Source organism: Meleagris gallopavo, chromosome 9 (genome assembly GCF_905368555.1).
Source record: "Meleagris gallopavo chromosome 9, MGAL_WU_HG_1.1, whole genome shotgun sequence".
In the NCBI taxonomy this organism is placed as follows: Eukaryota; Metazoa; Chordata; class Aves; order Galliformes; family Phasianidae; genus Meleagris; species Meleagris gallopavo.
The window spans coordinates 2,443,501-2,460,855 of NC_139412.1; the positions used below are offsets into that span (position 1 = coordinate 2,443,501).

At 53.1% G+C, this 17,355-nt stretch overlaps 1 protein-coding gene across 5 annotated transcripts in view; it reads right to left on the reverse strand.

Annotated features, from left to right (window-relative positions):
• Positions 1-17,355, reverse strand: part of DLG3 (discs large MAGUK scaffold protein 3) — a 55,474-nt gene that overhangs the window by 24,421 nt on the left and 13,698 nt on the right. For 2 of the 5 annotated variants that reach the window (XM_085230690.1, XM_085230689.1), the window contains exons 1-3: positions 16,437-16,778; positions 4,945-4,998; positions 8-58 (exon numbers count right to left, since the gene is read on the reverse strand). In XM_085230690.1, coding sequence (XP_085086816.1) covers positions 8-58; positions 4,945-4,998; positions 16,437-16,763 — 432 coding nt within the window. In that variant the 5' untranslated portion in view covers positions 16,764-16,778. Of the gene's footprint in view, positions 1-7; positions 59-4,944; positions 4,999-16,436; positions 16,779-17,355 lie in introns of those variants that run through there. The other 3 variants (XM_085230688.1, XM_085230686.1, XM_085230687.1) reach the window with 2 other exon arrangements.

Here is a 17,355-nt window from a genome sequence, read left to right on the forward strand (position 1 = left end):
GACTCACCCTTTCCAGGACGATCTCCTCGTATTTGAACATCCCATCACTGCCGTTCACCTGCGGAGAGGGAGAGATGCGTTACGGCCGAGCACATCCCAGGATACTGCAGTACTGAGAGTCCACCCCAAAACACAGAATATTTGAGAATCCACCCCAAAACCTTTGCTGTCAGAAATGCAGTCGCAAAACCCTGCCCTGGAATCAAACCACTCGCTGCTTCTCTCTCTGGGCACGATCCCAAACCCGCTGACTTTAATGCACTTCAGCTCAGCCCTTTTATTCCGGCAGCTCAATGTGCGAGGCGTGAAAAGGGGCTCCACACAAAGCAACGACGCCTTCGTTAGCCAGCGTGTAATTAACCTCGGGAATGAACTGCTGCAGGAAGCAAAGGAAGGGGCTTGTGGATGGTCTGTATGCAGTAACACAACGTGCAATGTATGGTCTGTATGTTATAACACAACGTACATCTCTGGTAGCTTCTAACTCCTACATCTTCAAGTGGCATGGCTTTGTTAATGTGAAACTTGGAACCATCTCTTCTGTTGAAACAGTTGGATTCAAAGGGATTTGAGTGCTATATACAGAAGGTGCCCCGATATAAAGAATGGGAAAGCTATGTGGATGCTGCTCCCTGCCCTGAAGGAACTCCCACAGCCATCGCGGTGAAGGTGATGGAGTGTGGTGGTGAGGGCAGGGACTGAGAAATGGGCAGTGAATTAAAAGCAAAAGAGCTGCAGCTGTAGGCTCTGAAATAACAAAGTGTGCAGGCCAAAACCTTCCATTTTCCCCATTGCTGCCAACACTCAGAAAAAGAAAGTGGCAATTTCAAAGACATCATCCAGATACTTTCTTCCCCTGCATGCCCCGGGTCATCAGAGTAGGTCCTGAACAGCTATGGAGACCTCAATATAGGAAAAAAAAATGCAATATAGGAAAAAAAAAAAAAAAGCATTGTATATTTAAAATGGGAAGAGGTTGACTCAAACCTCACACTTGAAGTCCTTTTGGGAGATGAGGAAGCAGGCTGCGGGGTTGCAAGGCAGCAGGAGTGGGGCTCAGTCCTCAGAGCAATGCCATGGGTTTGTAGTGAGCATTGGAAATACTGAAGGAGAGCACACCCTGCTGTGGGTACCACGCTTCAAGAGGGATGAGGATGGAGAGAGCCTGGAGAAGGGAGACGGTATCATGGCTTGGAAACGTGGGCCAGGAGAGGAGGTTGAAGGTACAGAGGTGGGTTTGCCCTCAAAGAATTGACAGAAGGAAAAATCAGATTGAAGAGGCAGATGCAAGCAGTGGTTGAAGAGGAACCCACTGGGATGTGTCAGGCTGGTGGGAGCTCAGCACTGTCAGCCCCAGAGCCTTGCAGGACCACTGTGTCCACTGAGAGTGACAGAAGGAGTCAGGAAATTGAAACAAAAAAGATTCAGATGGAGCATAAGGGTGAAAAGAAAGCCTTGGGACGTGCTGTTAAGGTATTGAGTCGGACTAGATGACCTTTAAGGGTCTCTTCCAACTCAAACTATTTTAAGATTCTGTGATCGACAGCTGTAGGAACATCCCAGAGGCACAGATGCTGCATCCCTTTGGCTGGCACCAGCACAGTGCAGGAAGGGGAGGATGAGACCTCTTTGGGTGGGGGTTGCAAGACCCCCCACCACCGCTCTTCCTCCTCACCCCACCACACTGACTCATGCCGACCCCCCCTCGCCACCTCCCTCGCCTGAGCACCCGGGCAGTTGGTGGCTCTGTGCGTGGCTCTGCCTCCCCCCAGCTTTCCAGCAACTCAGATTCCTGGCAGCCGCCGCTACTACACACGTTGTCCTCTCCGCTTTGGCATTCAACGCTATTGCCACACAGACAGCCATATGCACACCCACGGCCGCAGAGGAACAGCACATACATACCTACAGGATGGGGATGTGCAGAAAACTTTGACAATCTGTGAGCCGCGGGGAGAGCCAGCAGAACCAGCCCAAAGAGTGGCAGCCGCCCGCACTGGGAAGCACCAGGGCAGGGACTCATGGCACGGGACACAGGGACACCCCAGGACGTGGCCCCATTGCAAAACCTTCTGAAAGTCTTGGGGTTGCCAAATGCTGAGCAGCATTTTGTGTCATGAAATGGGAAATGTTGGCGCCCGCCCAGCACTGCATGTGCCAGGTCAGCCAAGCCTGGACGTGAAGTTCCTGCTCTGATTACGTCTCCAAAATCCGCACAATAGAACACCAGTTAATTGCATAAAGAAACCAAATGGAGCCCTTAATATATACCACGTAACCAAGGGAACAAGCCAACAAAGCTAGTGTTCCAGCAAAGGAAAACTGAATACCGGTTACTCATTGACAGCAAAACCCGTCAGTGGCACCCACTGGAGCGCCTCTATTGCCCCTCCAACTCTCTGCCAAGCTCCCTCCCAGTTCAGGAGCTGCCTCCGTGTAAGAGCAGTGCAGAGCTGGCACGTGTGGCTCTCATGTGGGGCCTGTTTGAGTGATGCCCAACTCCAGATTTTCACATGGGTATCCTGAACCATGTCCCTGGGTCGTTGTGAGGCAGGGTGAGCCCACCCCACTCTGCTTGCATTTCTCTGGATACTGCTTGCTTAGCTCACAGGAGTATGGGGCTCATTGGCTGTTCCCAACACAGCCCCACAATGAACCCAAACTCTGCTCTGGTTTCAAACGGAGTAGGGCCAGGATCATTGTTCTAAGCCCATCCCATGCAGGAAGCCCGCCTGAAGTCTCAAGGAGAGGCCTTCTCTCCACCCTTCACTTCTCTTTCGCGTTTTGAGCAGCAGGGAAATAGTTAGAAATGATGACATTTAAATCATCAACAGAAGGCTGCAGAGTTAACACTCACTGAATAAACAGAAATGCACACACCTTCCAGTGCTACTGCAAGCTGTCTGCAGGCTCAGCCGGCCAACACTGTGCTGTCGCACGTGGAACACGGTTTGCAATTTGCTAACGATTCAGGGCCAAATTTAGAAGGCTAAGATGGAGTTCCTCAAACCAACCCAAATGGCTGCAAGGAGAATAACCTGCAGGAACAGTCATCCTTCTGCTTTCTGAGTCCATGCCTTGCAGCCACCACATGAAGGGGACAGTTGTGTGCTGAGTGCTAGTTGGGTGCGTGGTCGAGCTCCAACACGGCTCCAACAATCAGCACCAGGATTGGGCAGCACTGGGGACACAAGGATTTCAGCTTTGGAGAGGCAGCTCTGGGACACAGACAGTGCTGCTTGCCATGGGAACAGTGGTCTTGATGCTTCCTCTACCTCTGGGGCCTGGGTGTGCAAAGCACGCTAATTGGTGAACTGGTTGCAAGCAGGTGCTTGTGTGAGCCCAGCTCGACTGCAATACCTTCAATGCAGCAGGAGTTTGATGAGAATTTTGTTGGATTTTTACAACCTAGAAGCACAGCCTGCAGTGAGGCTGAGCACCAGCCCTGGCAGTGAGCAGGATGTGGTGCCACATGCTCCTGGGGATGGAGGTGGGTGGGCAGAGGGAAACAAATGAGGAGCAGGCTTCTTAATAAACAGCCAGGGCCAAATTCAGCCCAGCAGCTAGTCCAATGTTATCAATGGAGCTAGAACAGGAAGGAACTAGACCACATCCATCTGCTTATCATTAAGGAAAGCATTGAATAGTTAAGTAATTAAAGACTGGAAGATGTCACATTAACCCTTCCAAATACTGTACCAACAGGCTTCAGTTTTTGTTTTTGTAAGAGAGCATGCTGCCAGACTTCCCACTTCAGAGTGCCCTTCTGCAGAAAGACCCCACTGTGGCTCCTTTGCTGACCTCTGGAACAGCCACTGGGAGATTTTAAGGTTTGTTTTCCCTGGAGCCTGGATCTCCATAAGGTTGGATATTAGAAAAAATTTCTTCTCAGAAAGATTGGTGAGGTACCAGCACAGGCTGTCCAGGGAGGTGGTGGAATCATCATCCCTGGGGCCATTCAAGAACGGGATAGATGCTGCACTGAAGGACACTGTTTACTGGTATGGTGGTCATGGGTTGATGGTTGGACTAGATGACCTCAGGAGTACTTCCAACCTTATGATTCAGGTGGCAGGATGGAGCAGGGTTCACCCTTGCTCCAAAGAAGGACCACAGTTATGTGGGACACGGGTTCTTCACAAGCCATTTTTTGGCATTGTGTTGGCTGCTTTCTGCACTGCTGTGACAAGAATTAGAAAGAAAAGGATTTCCAGGCTGGAGTTTGCAGCCCCAAAAACCTAGGCACAGCCACCCAAGGGGCTGCAGGAATGCAGATCCCTTTTAGCACTCCCTGCAGTCATAGACTGCCATGTGATGGGCTTGGACAGGAAACCTTTCTAGATGACAACACTCTCCTTCCACAACTTGTGTAAGGCTGCTGGACCCAGGGCCACTACGGTGAGACAGAAAGCACGGACTCCCTCCTGAATGCCAGGAGGCTTTGGCTCAGCATCTGACACCTGAAATGTGTTATGAGAAAGGTTCAACCAACAGGAGCAATCCATCCACCTCAAGTCCAAAGACCAACCAAACCCTGGCAAACTGATAATCGAGCTCCTTTTGGGAGCTGTGTTGCAGATATCCACAGTAGCCACCCTTGCTCCTTCCATTCTCACTGCAGGAATGATTTGCAAATGTTCTGGTAAGCGCTGCAGCAGCTTGCAAACTCTCTCTGCAACCAGCTGAGGATTAGCTCTACAACAAGCCAAGAGTACCAAATGCACAGTGGCTGCAAACACTCCCCGTCACCAAGCACTGCTCAGCTGCTGGCAGCCTTGGCTCTGCTCAGCATGGCCTCAGCAGGATTTGGGGCTGAGATATGCTGTGGGGTTGTGGGACAGATACCAGGCTCTTCTGCCATCTTGCTGGGGCCTTTTGGGCACCTTTGAGCCAAGAAAATGCAGCGTTTGGTGAAAAGAATTGAAACAAAACCAGGAGACTTACAGAGAGCCCTTGTTCCAGCGAGTCTGTGTTCACGATAATGGGAGCAGGGTTGGCCTGTGGGGAGACAAAAGCGGGATGTCACCAAACACAGCCCGCTGCACTGCATGGCCTCATCCTGGCCATGCCACCACAGCCCTTCCAGGTCAGGCAGAAGAGGGAAGGTTGGGAAGGGTTCTGTTCTTGCCCTTCCTCCATGTGGCCAGCAGCCTGGGCTGGATATGGGGACACAGCATTGCTCAGGCATGGGTCTACTCCGTATTCCCCAGACACGTGGTCTCAGCTGCAGCAAGGGAGATGGGCAAGACTAGAAACTGCTCCAGCCTCAGGTCCGATTCGACACTAGAACTAGAAATCCACATTGCTAAGGAGTTAAGAAACAGGAGGGTTTGGAAAGGAGATCTTGTGGGAAGGACATATCGCCAGCAGACCATCTCTGAGGCCTTCAGGCACGTCCCAGCACAGCAGCTACCACTGTAACCTGGGGAGGTGACAGCGTGCGGTCCCTTCGTGCTCGTTACCCCGGGGTCCCGCAGTGCCGGGCTGAGCCGGAGCTGTCCAGCACCGCAACCTCCTGAAGGCGCGGTGCCCGTCGTACCCGCAGCCCCTTCCCGTGGAGCATCCCCAGCTCGGGGAGGTCATTGTCCTCTGAACGAGAAGTGAGAAAAGAAGAGAACATTCAGACTAATCGCAAGGCTGACATTTCTCACCAGCGCACAACAGCAAACAGTGTAAAATCCAGGGTGTGCTGGGATTTTCAGCACCATTTGAAGACTCATGTGTAGAGCAATGGCCAGAGTTACACAGGAAAATGCTGGTAAACACGAGCTACGATGGGAGGTGAGCCCTCTGCCTTGGTACATCAGAAGCTTGAGAGTCTGAGTGAGGAGCAAGCAAGTCGCAGTAGAGCTAGTGTTGCAGTTAACAGGAACCACTGGCTGCCCAGTAACGTGGGCGGTCACATTGCATAGCACAACGGCCTCAGTGAATCTGAGACTTTCTGAGGAGCGGGCTACTGCATCACTGCTCTCCTCTAATATAAGTTTCCTGACAGAGAACCACCTCCTCACATCACCCAGAAAGGCAGTCTCCACCTTCTCTTGTTCTAGCAGTCTGTATTTCTGGACGTTTCACCCTCATGGTTTTGTAAGTGGCAGAGTTAGGGGTCAGATGAACTGCATTTCTGATCTTGCCCAGAAAGGTTCAGCTCTCATAAGGATGGAACAGGAGGTAGTTAATTTGATTTATTTGGATACCTTCTGATCTTTCCAGCAGCTGTAACTATTGGTTACTAAACCATAGCTTTTATGACAATTAATTCTCTAGCTCAGGGAAATATGACCACTTCCAAGCTCTCCTGCCAAACCACTCCCACACACGTAAAAGAATCATAATTTTCAGGTCCAACATCTTGGGATCTCCATGGCCCAGAAGCAGTATTAAGCAGGGAATATCCCCTCTCTGGTAGTGCACAGTCCTTGTATTTAGTCCAGATAATTTGTGAGATAGCATATATTAAACCTGGCACTGGCTTTTATTAGTCCCCAGTGCAATTCTAGGAAGGGATTCCACATTTCAAGGCAAAAAAAAAGCAGCACTTCTACTGCCAGCAATTAACACACGGTGGATGTTTGAACCTTGGCGTGCCAGAGGCCAGCTCTTATTAGATGAGTTTCCAGGAAGGATATAGAAAAGGCAGCCTAACTAAATGCAGTCTGTCACGTGCCCCATGATTTATGACATTAATTCTACTCTGCAAATGATGGGGAGAAGTGCTCTGTATGATAATGCCACAGAGGCTTTTGCAGGTCTAGCTTGAGTCCTTCAGCGAGCCCCACTGCAGCCTCTTTGTGGAATTACTAATAGTCCACAAATCACACATCACATTGCCTCGCTCACACAGTGGTGAGCCCTAAGGACATATTTTGTCTAGCCTGCTCGTTGTGCACTGAGCATCCTTCGCAGCCATTCCACACTACTGACTTTTACATCTCAAAATACTGCTAGGAGCACAATTTCCCACTCAGGCTCCAGATGGGACCCAGGAGATGCTGAATGCAAGTGGCTGCTTAAAACAAAGTCACACATGGTCAGAAGGAATTCAGACCAGGAAATCCCCATTTGCCTCCTGTGGCCAACTATTCCAGATACCATGAGGAAAGGTGTTTGGATTTTAGCCCTGACTTCCACGTGCAAATATTCCAAGATTTGCACCTTTCCTGGTGTGCAATGTCATAACGGGATGGAAAGTACCATAAAAATAAGAGGGTGGCAAAGTCTCTGGCTGCAGCAAATGAGAATGAGTCCAAACGCAGCAGCCACAGAAATGAAAGAAAAGAGCTGCATACCTTTGGAAGCCTCAGATAGACAGGGATCACCAGGAAGAGATGCCTCCACTGCCAACCCTTAAATGAGGTCTGGGAAGGGATGGATCCTGACTCCACCCTTCCAGTCACTCAGGTAAATTGCTTGCACCTGAGTTCCCCTGGGTTGGTCCTGCCCTCCCACCAAGTGCTCCATCACTGCTTCAAGCCATGATTTAGCATTTCCACTACACTGGTGGTAAAGGTTCCACTTCTTTGAGCCTCCAGAGACCAGAAAGTTCTCGAATCTTGACCTTCAAGCCTCGTTCCCCTTCACTGCTATTCCTTTCAGCTCCTGTTGCTGCCCAGATTTTCCCAACAGCTGTCCTCTGCCTTGCTGGCTTTGCGCCTAAATCAATCTCTCTGCATATGTGCAGTGACCCCCTCACTCCTCAAGGTCCTCTTCGAATCCCACCTTCCCTTCAGCCTTCCAACACAAACCCTCTGGTTTGTGCAGCCTGCTGGAGGGGTTCTGGGGCACCTCCAGCTCTGCTGCATTTTGGTGCTCATGCTGTCAAGTGGCGAGGGGCTCGAACCTCTTTTCGTTTGTAAATCTCCAAGCAGCAGCAGGGCTCAGTAAATAATAATAGTGTGATGAAGCATTTTAGATGGAAGAGATCTGACAGCCCTCATTGAATGTGACCTGAATGCACAGCCCTGTTTCCTCTCCTCCCTGCATGCAGCAACCCCCTGTTCCTTAGGGCATAAATTACTTACCATTCCCTATAGAATTGAGGGCATGGTTAATTCACCAGCACATTCCTGCTGCCCAGCAAAAAAAAAAAAAAAAAAAAAAAAAGACAATTTCTTTCCTGCCCTGGCTGGCAGAGGGCTCAGTCAATGTGCCTGCCTGATGAAGGAAGGCAGAAGGTGTCAGCCCAAGGGCACTACGCCAGTCACCCGTGGGCAGTGCTGTTAGTGCATCACCCCTTCTCCTTCATTTCTGTTGGTATCATTTGCTGGGATGAAGATAGGATTTGCAAAACGTGACCATTTTCCAAAACTTCCAACAGAAAGAAAAGCTGCAATTAAATGCAAATGGAGGAGGTTCGTTAGCATGTTACAGAGGGAGGGAGCCTCATCCTGCAGAGTTCCCACGAGGAATGGGTTGGTTCTGAACTGGCAGCCCAAGCTGTTCCCTCCGTGCTGGCAGCCCCAAGATTTGCATCTGGTTCACACCCCCCACACATCCCACTCAGGGTTGGGGATTATGCACCTCATCCAGACACAATAAATGTGCTGCAGATCACTGAGACCTGCAGCAATTGGACTGTGCTCACACAAAAACCCATCTCATCTCAACGAGTGACAGGGCTGAAGCAGGAGCTTCCAGAGCTGACAAATCCCAGTCTGCAGGAAGGCTGTTTGCCCCAGGGACAGAGTGCAGAGTGACTGTGACTCTGGGCCTGTGCACAAGAAGCCAGGCACTGACTTATATCTGCTTGATTTTTATAACTTTCCTGGAATGGGTCTGAGTGAAAAGTTGTTCTGCCTTTCAGTTTGCTTTGCTTTACATCATCTCAGGTATAATCACAACACTTAGAAGGAAATGGCTCTGGAGATACATAGAATTCGATCTCTACACCTTTTTAACAGCTCCTGGGGCAGAGGCCAAGTAGGGAGATGCCCAACAGAAGCATCTAAGCAAGGTGGACAGATGGACAACCGCTTTGCATCTTTGCCAAGGGTGTAAAACCTCAGGGAGAGCCATGCGTGTGCAGCAGGAACAGCTGTCCTGTGTCAGAGCCCTGCTGTGAGCACACAGCTCCTGGCACGAGTGGATACCGGGGAGCATCTTTGGTGCGAGATGCGTGAGGAGAGGGGTCACGATGTGCTAATGAAGAAACATCACTGGGACCAGCCCAGGTCCTGGCAGTGCAGCACAGCCTGCGTGCACCACAGCTCACCCTGATCAGCACTGACACATTCATCTGTTCCATGCCAGGCGATCCTGCCCTGTGCACAGACACTGCTCCTCCCAGCACCAACAGAGAGCTCGAATCTTAACAGCATCTCCTGAAGCACCTGAGGTGGGCTGGCCAAGTGCTTTATGCCTACATCCCAATGCTACACCTGTGCTTTTGTCTTCCTGCCACTCCACTGCTCAAGGGCAGAGATTAAAACAGCTGCCAGAGACTTGCTCCCCTCTCCAAGCTCTCTATGGCCACACGATGGGTGGATCAAGAGGTGGGACAAGGAAGCGAGCAAAGGAAAACACAACCTGAAAGCTTCTGGAGGCTGGAAAATGCCACAGCCAGGGATGAACCTCCCTTCCCTTTCACCAGGAGAAACAAAATAACTCTTTTTGCACTTTTATTGCCCATTGGCACCGTTTGGGCTGAGCCCTTCCCATTAAACCCCCAAAGAGGGCTGCATACTGACCCCACATTCTCCCCCTGCATGGCTCACAACGAGCTGCAACCACCTCAGAAACAATTCAAGGGCTGATCGTGGAGCTTAGGGATGCCAAGACCCCCTGTTGGCCCCCAGCACCTGGGCTCCAGCTGCTTCACACCCACCCAAGCAACCAGCATCACCCGCTCCAGGCTGTGCTGGGGACACCACAGCTCTGTCACCCTAGTGGTGTGAGCAGCCCCAAGGAATGGACACAGGCTCAAAACACCGCAGCCATTCCAGGACATGAAAGTTCCACGGTCACAAGGATGGCTGGCAAAGCCACGGAACTGCCCAGGGCTCAATGTGAACACAAGCACTGAGGGTTTGATCTTTGTTTTGGTGCTTTTTTAAAGAGTATGCTTAAATAGGAATTGGAAAAAGCCTTCACTCAGTGGGGAGAGAAGAATGCTTCTCCAGACAGAAGCTCTGTGGAGTTTCAGTTTCTATTTAGAAGCCATTAAGGCCGGTGTGTTCATGCCTGGAAGTTAGACATCCTGTTCCAGGCTCTGGCCGCTAAAATAAGCGACCCAATTTGCAGAAGTGCTGGGCTGCAACAGCTTCCTTCTGACCTGGAGCTGCCAAATAAAATCGACTCAACTCCTTTTTTTTTTTTTTTTCTTCTTCTTTTTTTTTTTTTTTTGCAGGCAGAGATATTATCATCAGAAAGACCTACATGCTTTTCAATCAAATACATACATACAAGGGAAGGAAGAGCGAATAAGGACAGTACTATGGATTTCTTTGGGTTTGAAACAGCCTGCTTTCCTCTCTCAGTTCCAGTGCACCCCTAGGTACAACATTTCAAGAAAGATGTTTCTGTTTTACAGCAGATATGAAGGACATTATGGAGAATTCAGGTCCCAAGCTGCTCTGAAGTGCCACACGTCACCAGAAATAGTTACAATCCCCAAATAAGTCTTTCAGCAATCCCCCCCTCCAATGAGCTTCTGTAGACTCAACTGAACTGCATTTCAAATTCATGTATTCTGAGCTTGTTAAATGCTGTGTTCTTTTTTTTCTCTCCATGTTACAGATACAAGTCCATGACATATTGTTGGATTCCCAAGTGCCCTTGAGGGATCTCCGCATCATCCCATGTTTGCATGCGTTCAAACCAGCTACGAGCACTCACACAACCCACGTCACCTTACAGCAGCACTACAGCAGAGCGAGGGTTAAGCTGATTCCCATATCACTCAGCTCCTCCATCCCAGAGCGGTGCCCAATCTGCTCTCCTCTGGGAACTGGGAGGGCATCCTGCATGGGGCTGAGCGCCGCAGCGCCCGGCACGCAGCCACAGCTGATTGCGGCCTGATTAGTCTTAATCACTTCCTTTCTCTAAATGAGCATCCGCAGTGAAGGAAGGAGCGGAAGCTCCCCTCCTCTGATCGAGGCATGCTGCGTGCCCACGGCCTCACCCGAGCAAGGCAGCAATCTGGGGATGGGTAGGGCTTCTGCTGCGCTTCCACCCCTGCATCCAGGGCACCTGGATGGGTGGACGGAGGGAGGGATGGAGGGAAAGATGGATGGTTGCAGAGATGGAGAGATGAAGGAATGGAGGGATGGATGGGGGGAAGGAAGGATGGATGGGTGGATGGATGGATGGATGGAGAGATAGATGGAGGGATAGAGAATGGGAGAAAGAGATGGAGAGAAGTATGAAAGGACAGAGAATGGGAGAAAGAGATGGAGGGAAGGATGGAGGGATGGTTGGTGGAAGAAATAGATGGATGGAGGATAAGATGGATGGAGGGAGGGATGGATGGATAGAGGAATGTAGAGATACAGAATGGGAGAAAGAGATGGAGGTAAGGATGGAGGTATGTTTGGTGAAAGAAATGGATGGATGGAAGATGAGATGGATGGATGGATGGATGGATGGATGGATGGATGGATGGATGGATGGATGGAAGATGAGATGGATGGATGGAGAGATGGAGGATGAGATGGATGGATGATCCACGCTTAGCCTCTCATGAAAGACTTCTGTGGGGGTACCCTGCCTTGAGCACATTCTGGGAGATGCCAGCAGAGCCTACCATGTCTTCAGCACTGGTCAGGAATGGGCTGGCGCAGGTCCCACCAAACTGGTAATGTCAAAGCCAAGGGGAAGAGCCTGGCTGAGACAACAATGTATGGGGAATGTCCCTCTGGCTGAAGTCTTTCTGCCTCCAGCATGTTCCTCAAGAGGAGCCACCTCCTCCACATTGCTACAAGCAATAATATAACTAAGATGATGTTTTGGTAGAGTCAGCACAAACATGAGAATTCACATGCCTGGTGGAAAAAGACTTTCAGGTGAATAAGAAAACTAAGGAGACAAATGTCCTTGGCCATCCACACACAAATGAGCATTTTTGGAAGGCGCTTCGAGGATATCTGAGCCCTTCAGCTTGCTCCTGGTAGGATGGAGGGATAGGCGGGAACGGGACAGGAGATGCTCTAGGGTGGGTGAGGGGAATTGGCTGAGCAGGAGACAGAGGGAACGAGGAGACTCCAGGAACATCTTGAGAAGGTGTCATTGAGATCATTGTAATGGCTGGGAGGCAAAGAAGGAAGGCTCAGAATGACAGAAATAGCAGCTGCCTCACAGCTTTATGGGGTGAGGGCTTGGGGTGACGAAGAGGCAGAGCCTGGGGGAAAGAGAGCAGCTCAGCACCTGGTTCCAGCCACCCAGCTCAGTGACGGCAGGATCACCAGGCGGAGATGCCCGAGAAACAAGCTGAGAGGTGAAATCAGATGGAAGGAGATATATTAGGAACAGACACGCAGATTTACACATCGTGAGTGAGGAGGTGACAAACGGGTCCGTGGGATGGGAATGAAACTCTCACGAGGGAGCGGGGTGCGATGAGGGAAGAGTGGGGTGCGATGACGGTGTGGTGAGGGAAGACCCTGCGGGACTCCGGCTGGTGAGGGGACACGTGGGGACAGATGCTGGGGGTGGCCGGGGGACAGCCAGCGTCCGAGAAGTCCTGCTGAGCACGAGGAGCAGCCAGCTGCAAATGGCAGATTTTGCTAGAGTTGTATCTACATTTAGGCTGCCAAAAATACCTCCCCGCAGATTGGATGTCTTTAATTAAAAGGATGTCTCCTGCCGCCCGGCGTGACGCAGAGCTCGCCCTGCTCACGGGGCTCTGCACGGCACCGCGGGGGCTGTCCCACAGGCAGCTCATACCTACGTGCATCCTCCTGCACTCTGGGCAGTGCTTTCCATAGTCACTGCTGCATGGAACGGGCTCAGAGCATAGGAGGGAAACGGACCCCCTTTCCTGTTTTGGCTTCCCTCCTTTCTTCCCTCCAAACTGAGAACGCCTTCCTTCTTTTTCCTCCTCCACCTTCGAGTGCAAAGATTTAGCTAATTTCTTCTATGAATAGCACACGAGTAGCCATAGCAACATCACCCTGCCAACCTCACCACCTCCACTGCCTCTGTGTCCCCAGCACCCCGTTCCTCTCACCCTCCCTCGCACCTCCCCAGGGAACATCTGGGGTTCCAGCCCTTTTCCACCCCATTGCTCATAAACCCGGCCTGGCCACTGGGAGAAGGCCACCTCCTTCCCAAGGCTCTTTCTCCCCCACCATAGCCCAAGAGCCCCAAAGCTTTGCTATGCCCATCAAGAACTGCTGCTTCCACCAAGACAGTGCCCACCTCCTCCCGGTGCACGGAAGTAGCTGTAACAACAGTTTTTGTACATGGAAAAACACCGTCTTTGGTGACACATTTGCAGCCCTGGACAGGCAGTGAGGTCCTTTTCCCTACTTTCTATTGCTCATCCACAAAATGCCTCTGTCCAGGAGGTCCACAAAAATCCAGTACGTTCCAGAGCTGCTCCAACCACCCTGTGTGACCCCGATCCCAGGAGAGGGGAGAAAGGAGACAGCAGGATGCAATCTGCCCACAGGGAGGGTATCTCTGGCCATACATGGTTGGCAGATCTGGGGCTGCTCCTATGGTTGGAGGATGCATACCAGCCACACTATACAGCCGTACCCTTCCTGGAAAGGAGGTGCCTGTGCCCAGAGCCCTCCTGAATATGCACCAAAATGCCAGCAAGCCCTTCTGAAGCCCCATGGGAGACTCTGCTCTGGCTGCCAGCTTTACACTGGGGACATGGGCTGCAGGGATGGCCCCTCCTTTAAGGACCAGCCCTGGATAAGGGGTTCCAATGTGGCCGAGCATCCTGGCACAGCGCTCCCAAGCATCCGTGGGCGGCACTTTGCGGGGAGAGGAGGGGTTTGGAGCACTTGGCTCCTCTTGCTGCTGCGCATCGGCACCGATCGCGCTGCCATTCCTCCCCCAAAGCTGGGAGTCCTCCTCTCACCCCAGCACGGCAGGGAGGGGGGGCTCGTGTCCCCAAGCAGCGAGAGAGGGGGATGAGGTGGGTGCGGGGATGGATGTATTAAGAGGTGGAGAAGGGAACAATGGGGAGTGGTGATGGCAGCAAAAGCGCAGGAGATGGGGAGTAATAAACGATGAGATAAGGGAGGAGAAATGGAAGAGATCTCCAAAGGGAGAAAGGAAGGGGGAAGGAAAGCAAAGCAGAAAGAAATGAGAAACCCAGAGCTGAGAGATTTCCTCTCTCCCTGTAGTCAGGATTAGGGGTTCTCAATTACTGGCATTGCCTGAGCAAGCTAATTTGTGTCCTGGAGAAGGGGAAAGGCAGCGGGAGGAGGCATGGGTCGATGCTGGAGCTGTGCTGGTTGCTGGGCAGCACGTGTGGGCACGGCTACACGCTGTGGGGCTGCACACGGGCTCCATGAGGATGTGTGATGTCAGTGAGCATGCAGCACCATACGCAGCACTGAGCACGTTCCCTGTGTCACAGCATTTGCACACGCGGCTGCGCTGGCACATGCACTGGGTGCAAGAAAGGGGAGAAAAAGGACTGGGAGTAGGGAAGCTCCCAGGAGGAGAGCAGGTCCTGGCTGTCGGGGACACCTCCTGGCTCTGCCTCCCACTTCTGCTGCTGGAAGTGCTTCCAGGGACAGGGACACCACTTAAAGGGGCAGCTTGGAGGCGGCAGATTGCCTCTCCCCACTGCTCTCCGGGTATGGATCAGAAGGGGAGCATGGCCGAGCTTTGCTCAATGCATACATTTGCTACACACCAGGGAGCGTCCTGTCTGCTCTGACACAGGCAGTGCACACAGCACAAATGATATGGTACACACGCAGACCCCACTATGCTCACACAGCCTCACACGCCGGCATCCTCTGTCACTGGCAATGCAGCAAGGAGGCACTTCCTTTATCTCAATGCTAAGGCTGAGTAGAGGTCCCCCAGTGTGGACCCAGGGCTCGGTGGCAGCACCACAAAGAGACAATGCTTTCCCTTCCACCATTGCAGCACACGACAGCTCCCCTGCCCAGTGCCGCGCAGTGCTGCAGCTGCCACCGCCTCCCCTGCAATCATCCCTGGGCCAGACCTTCCCTGCAAGCAGGAGGGGAGCACCCGACTCCAGTTCCCTGCTCCTGCCCAGGGGTGGATGCTCTGCACTGGATGCTCTGCACTGGACAGAGCAAAGCAAAGAGATAGCTAAGGGAAGCTGGAAAGCATTGGCCAGGAATCAGCAGGCGAGAGAGAGACGAGGCTGATTTTGATGCAAAGAGTGGCAGAGAAGCAGAGAGAAACAGGAGAGGGCTGATAGGAAGGTGCTGGGGTTTGGGGGCTCTCTGTAAATGTCTCCTGAGCATATCAGCCTGGGATCAGATTATTTCGACCAGAGCTACAGACTGAGACAGTAATGAAGAAAAACACGGGAAGGAAAGCAGGAGGTTGTGCCTTCCAAGGGGAAAGGAAGAGAGAATTCCCATTGATTCCTGTGTGTCTGCCTGCCTCGGCGTCTTGAAATAATAATTAGAAGGATCAATAAGAAATCATGTGAGGTTTGAAGATAATGAATGAAAGGAGCAGAAGAAGCAAACTGAAATGCCTTTCTCTAAAGCAGAGTAAATTGTTTTTCAGGCAGGGTCTAGCCTCCATTTTAATGCTTTGCAAACAGCTCCAACCATTTTCTAAGCTTGCTAGTGGGTTCAAAACAAGACTGGTCTCTCCATTTAGGGGAGAAACACAGGCTGGGAACGGGTCCTGGAGGAGAACACTAATAAAATGAACGAGTGTGGGAAGAAATGGAGGCAGTGAAATGGGGCAGAAAGCACACAGCATGCTGGCGACCAGAGAAGGGTTACGTAATAATCTTTGGGAGCGGGGACGTAGCAGCAGAGCGAGGAAACCACAACTCAACGGCAAGTGGGTGCCGGTCCATGAGCCCACGAGGCTGCTTGGTGGCAGTGTGCCCCACACCTGCAGAGTGCAACACCACGAGACACTCTGAATGGTACCAAGGCTCCAGGCAACGGCACTGTAAGCAGCAAGGATGGCAGGTGGGTGCCCCAGATCCATTCTACCTGCTACTGCCCTATGCCAGGCGAGACCCAGCCGTGCCCCATCCCAGCTGTGCCCCAGGGATGCTCTCCAGCACACAATACCTACGTTAGGTGGGATCGCAGCGCTTGGCCTGAGTGATGGAAATAGCCAACCGAAGCGATGATGATGGCCAACCCAAGTGATGATGATGATGGCCAAAACCGCAACAACGTCCACCCGCCACAATCCAACATGCCAGCATCGCCCACCACGGTCCCACTGCTCCTTAGAGGACCCCCCCCAGCAGCCACCCACCCCATCCCATCCAAAGTGCCAGGGAACCGCAACGTGGTGCCGGCCCGTACCTGCTCGTACCAGTCGCGGCTCGAACACGTGCATTCGGGCCACCAGCCCGGACCACTCCCGTTCACCTTGGGCGCGCTCTTCCCCGGTGGCGGCGGCGGAGGCTTCAACGCAGCGGCATCGCGGGCAGGGGGCCCCAGCTTGGCCTTACCGCGGGCAGCAGGCGCGGCCCCCCCCGGTGCCGGCAGGGTCTGCGAGCCGTAGCCACCGTAGCCGTACTGCTCGTGCTGCCACTCGCCGTAGGAGGGAGGCTCCATGCGCCGCAGGGCCGCCATCCGCGTCACCTCGTAGCACTCGGGGCACTTGCAGCAGTGGTGGTGCTTGTGCATCGCTGCCCTCACACCATAGAGCCGGCAGGGTGGGTGGGTGGGAGGGAGCGGGAGGCGGCGCGGAGGGATGCGCGCAGGGAGACAGGGAGGGAGGGATGCTCGGGGGGCGGCAGCGGCCCCCGCCCCGCGCCAGGCGCGCCCCCGGCCCCGAGAAGCAGGAGGGGTTACGGAGCAGGGAGCTCCGCGGGGCCGCGCCGCTCACTCCCGGGGTGGTTCAGTCCCTGCGCGGGGCTCCGCTCCGCTCGGCTGCATGGGGCGGCTCGGCACGGTCCGGTTCGGCGCGGTTCAGCACGGTCCGGCGCGTCGCGGCTCGGGAGCGCGGAGCGCGGCACCTGCGGCGGCGCGGAGCATCCTCCGCCTCTCCCCGCCGCTCCCCGCCAATCTGCGCCGCGGAACCTCCGCGCACCGCCCCGCACCGCCGCCCCCGGAGCGCCGCTGGGGAAAGGCGGGGGATGAGGGGCAGCGCGGCCGGGGGTTCCCGCAACCGAAGGGCAATTTCTACTCCGGCAGCGGTGCCAAAACCCGCCCGCAAAACGCCGTGCCGTGAAGCCCCACGGCCTGCTCAGCCCCGCTTCGTGCCCCGCTGCTCTCC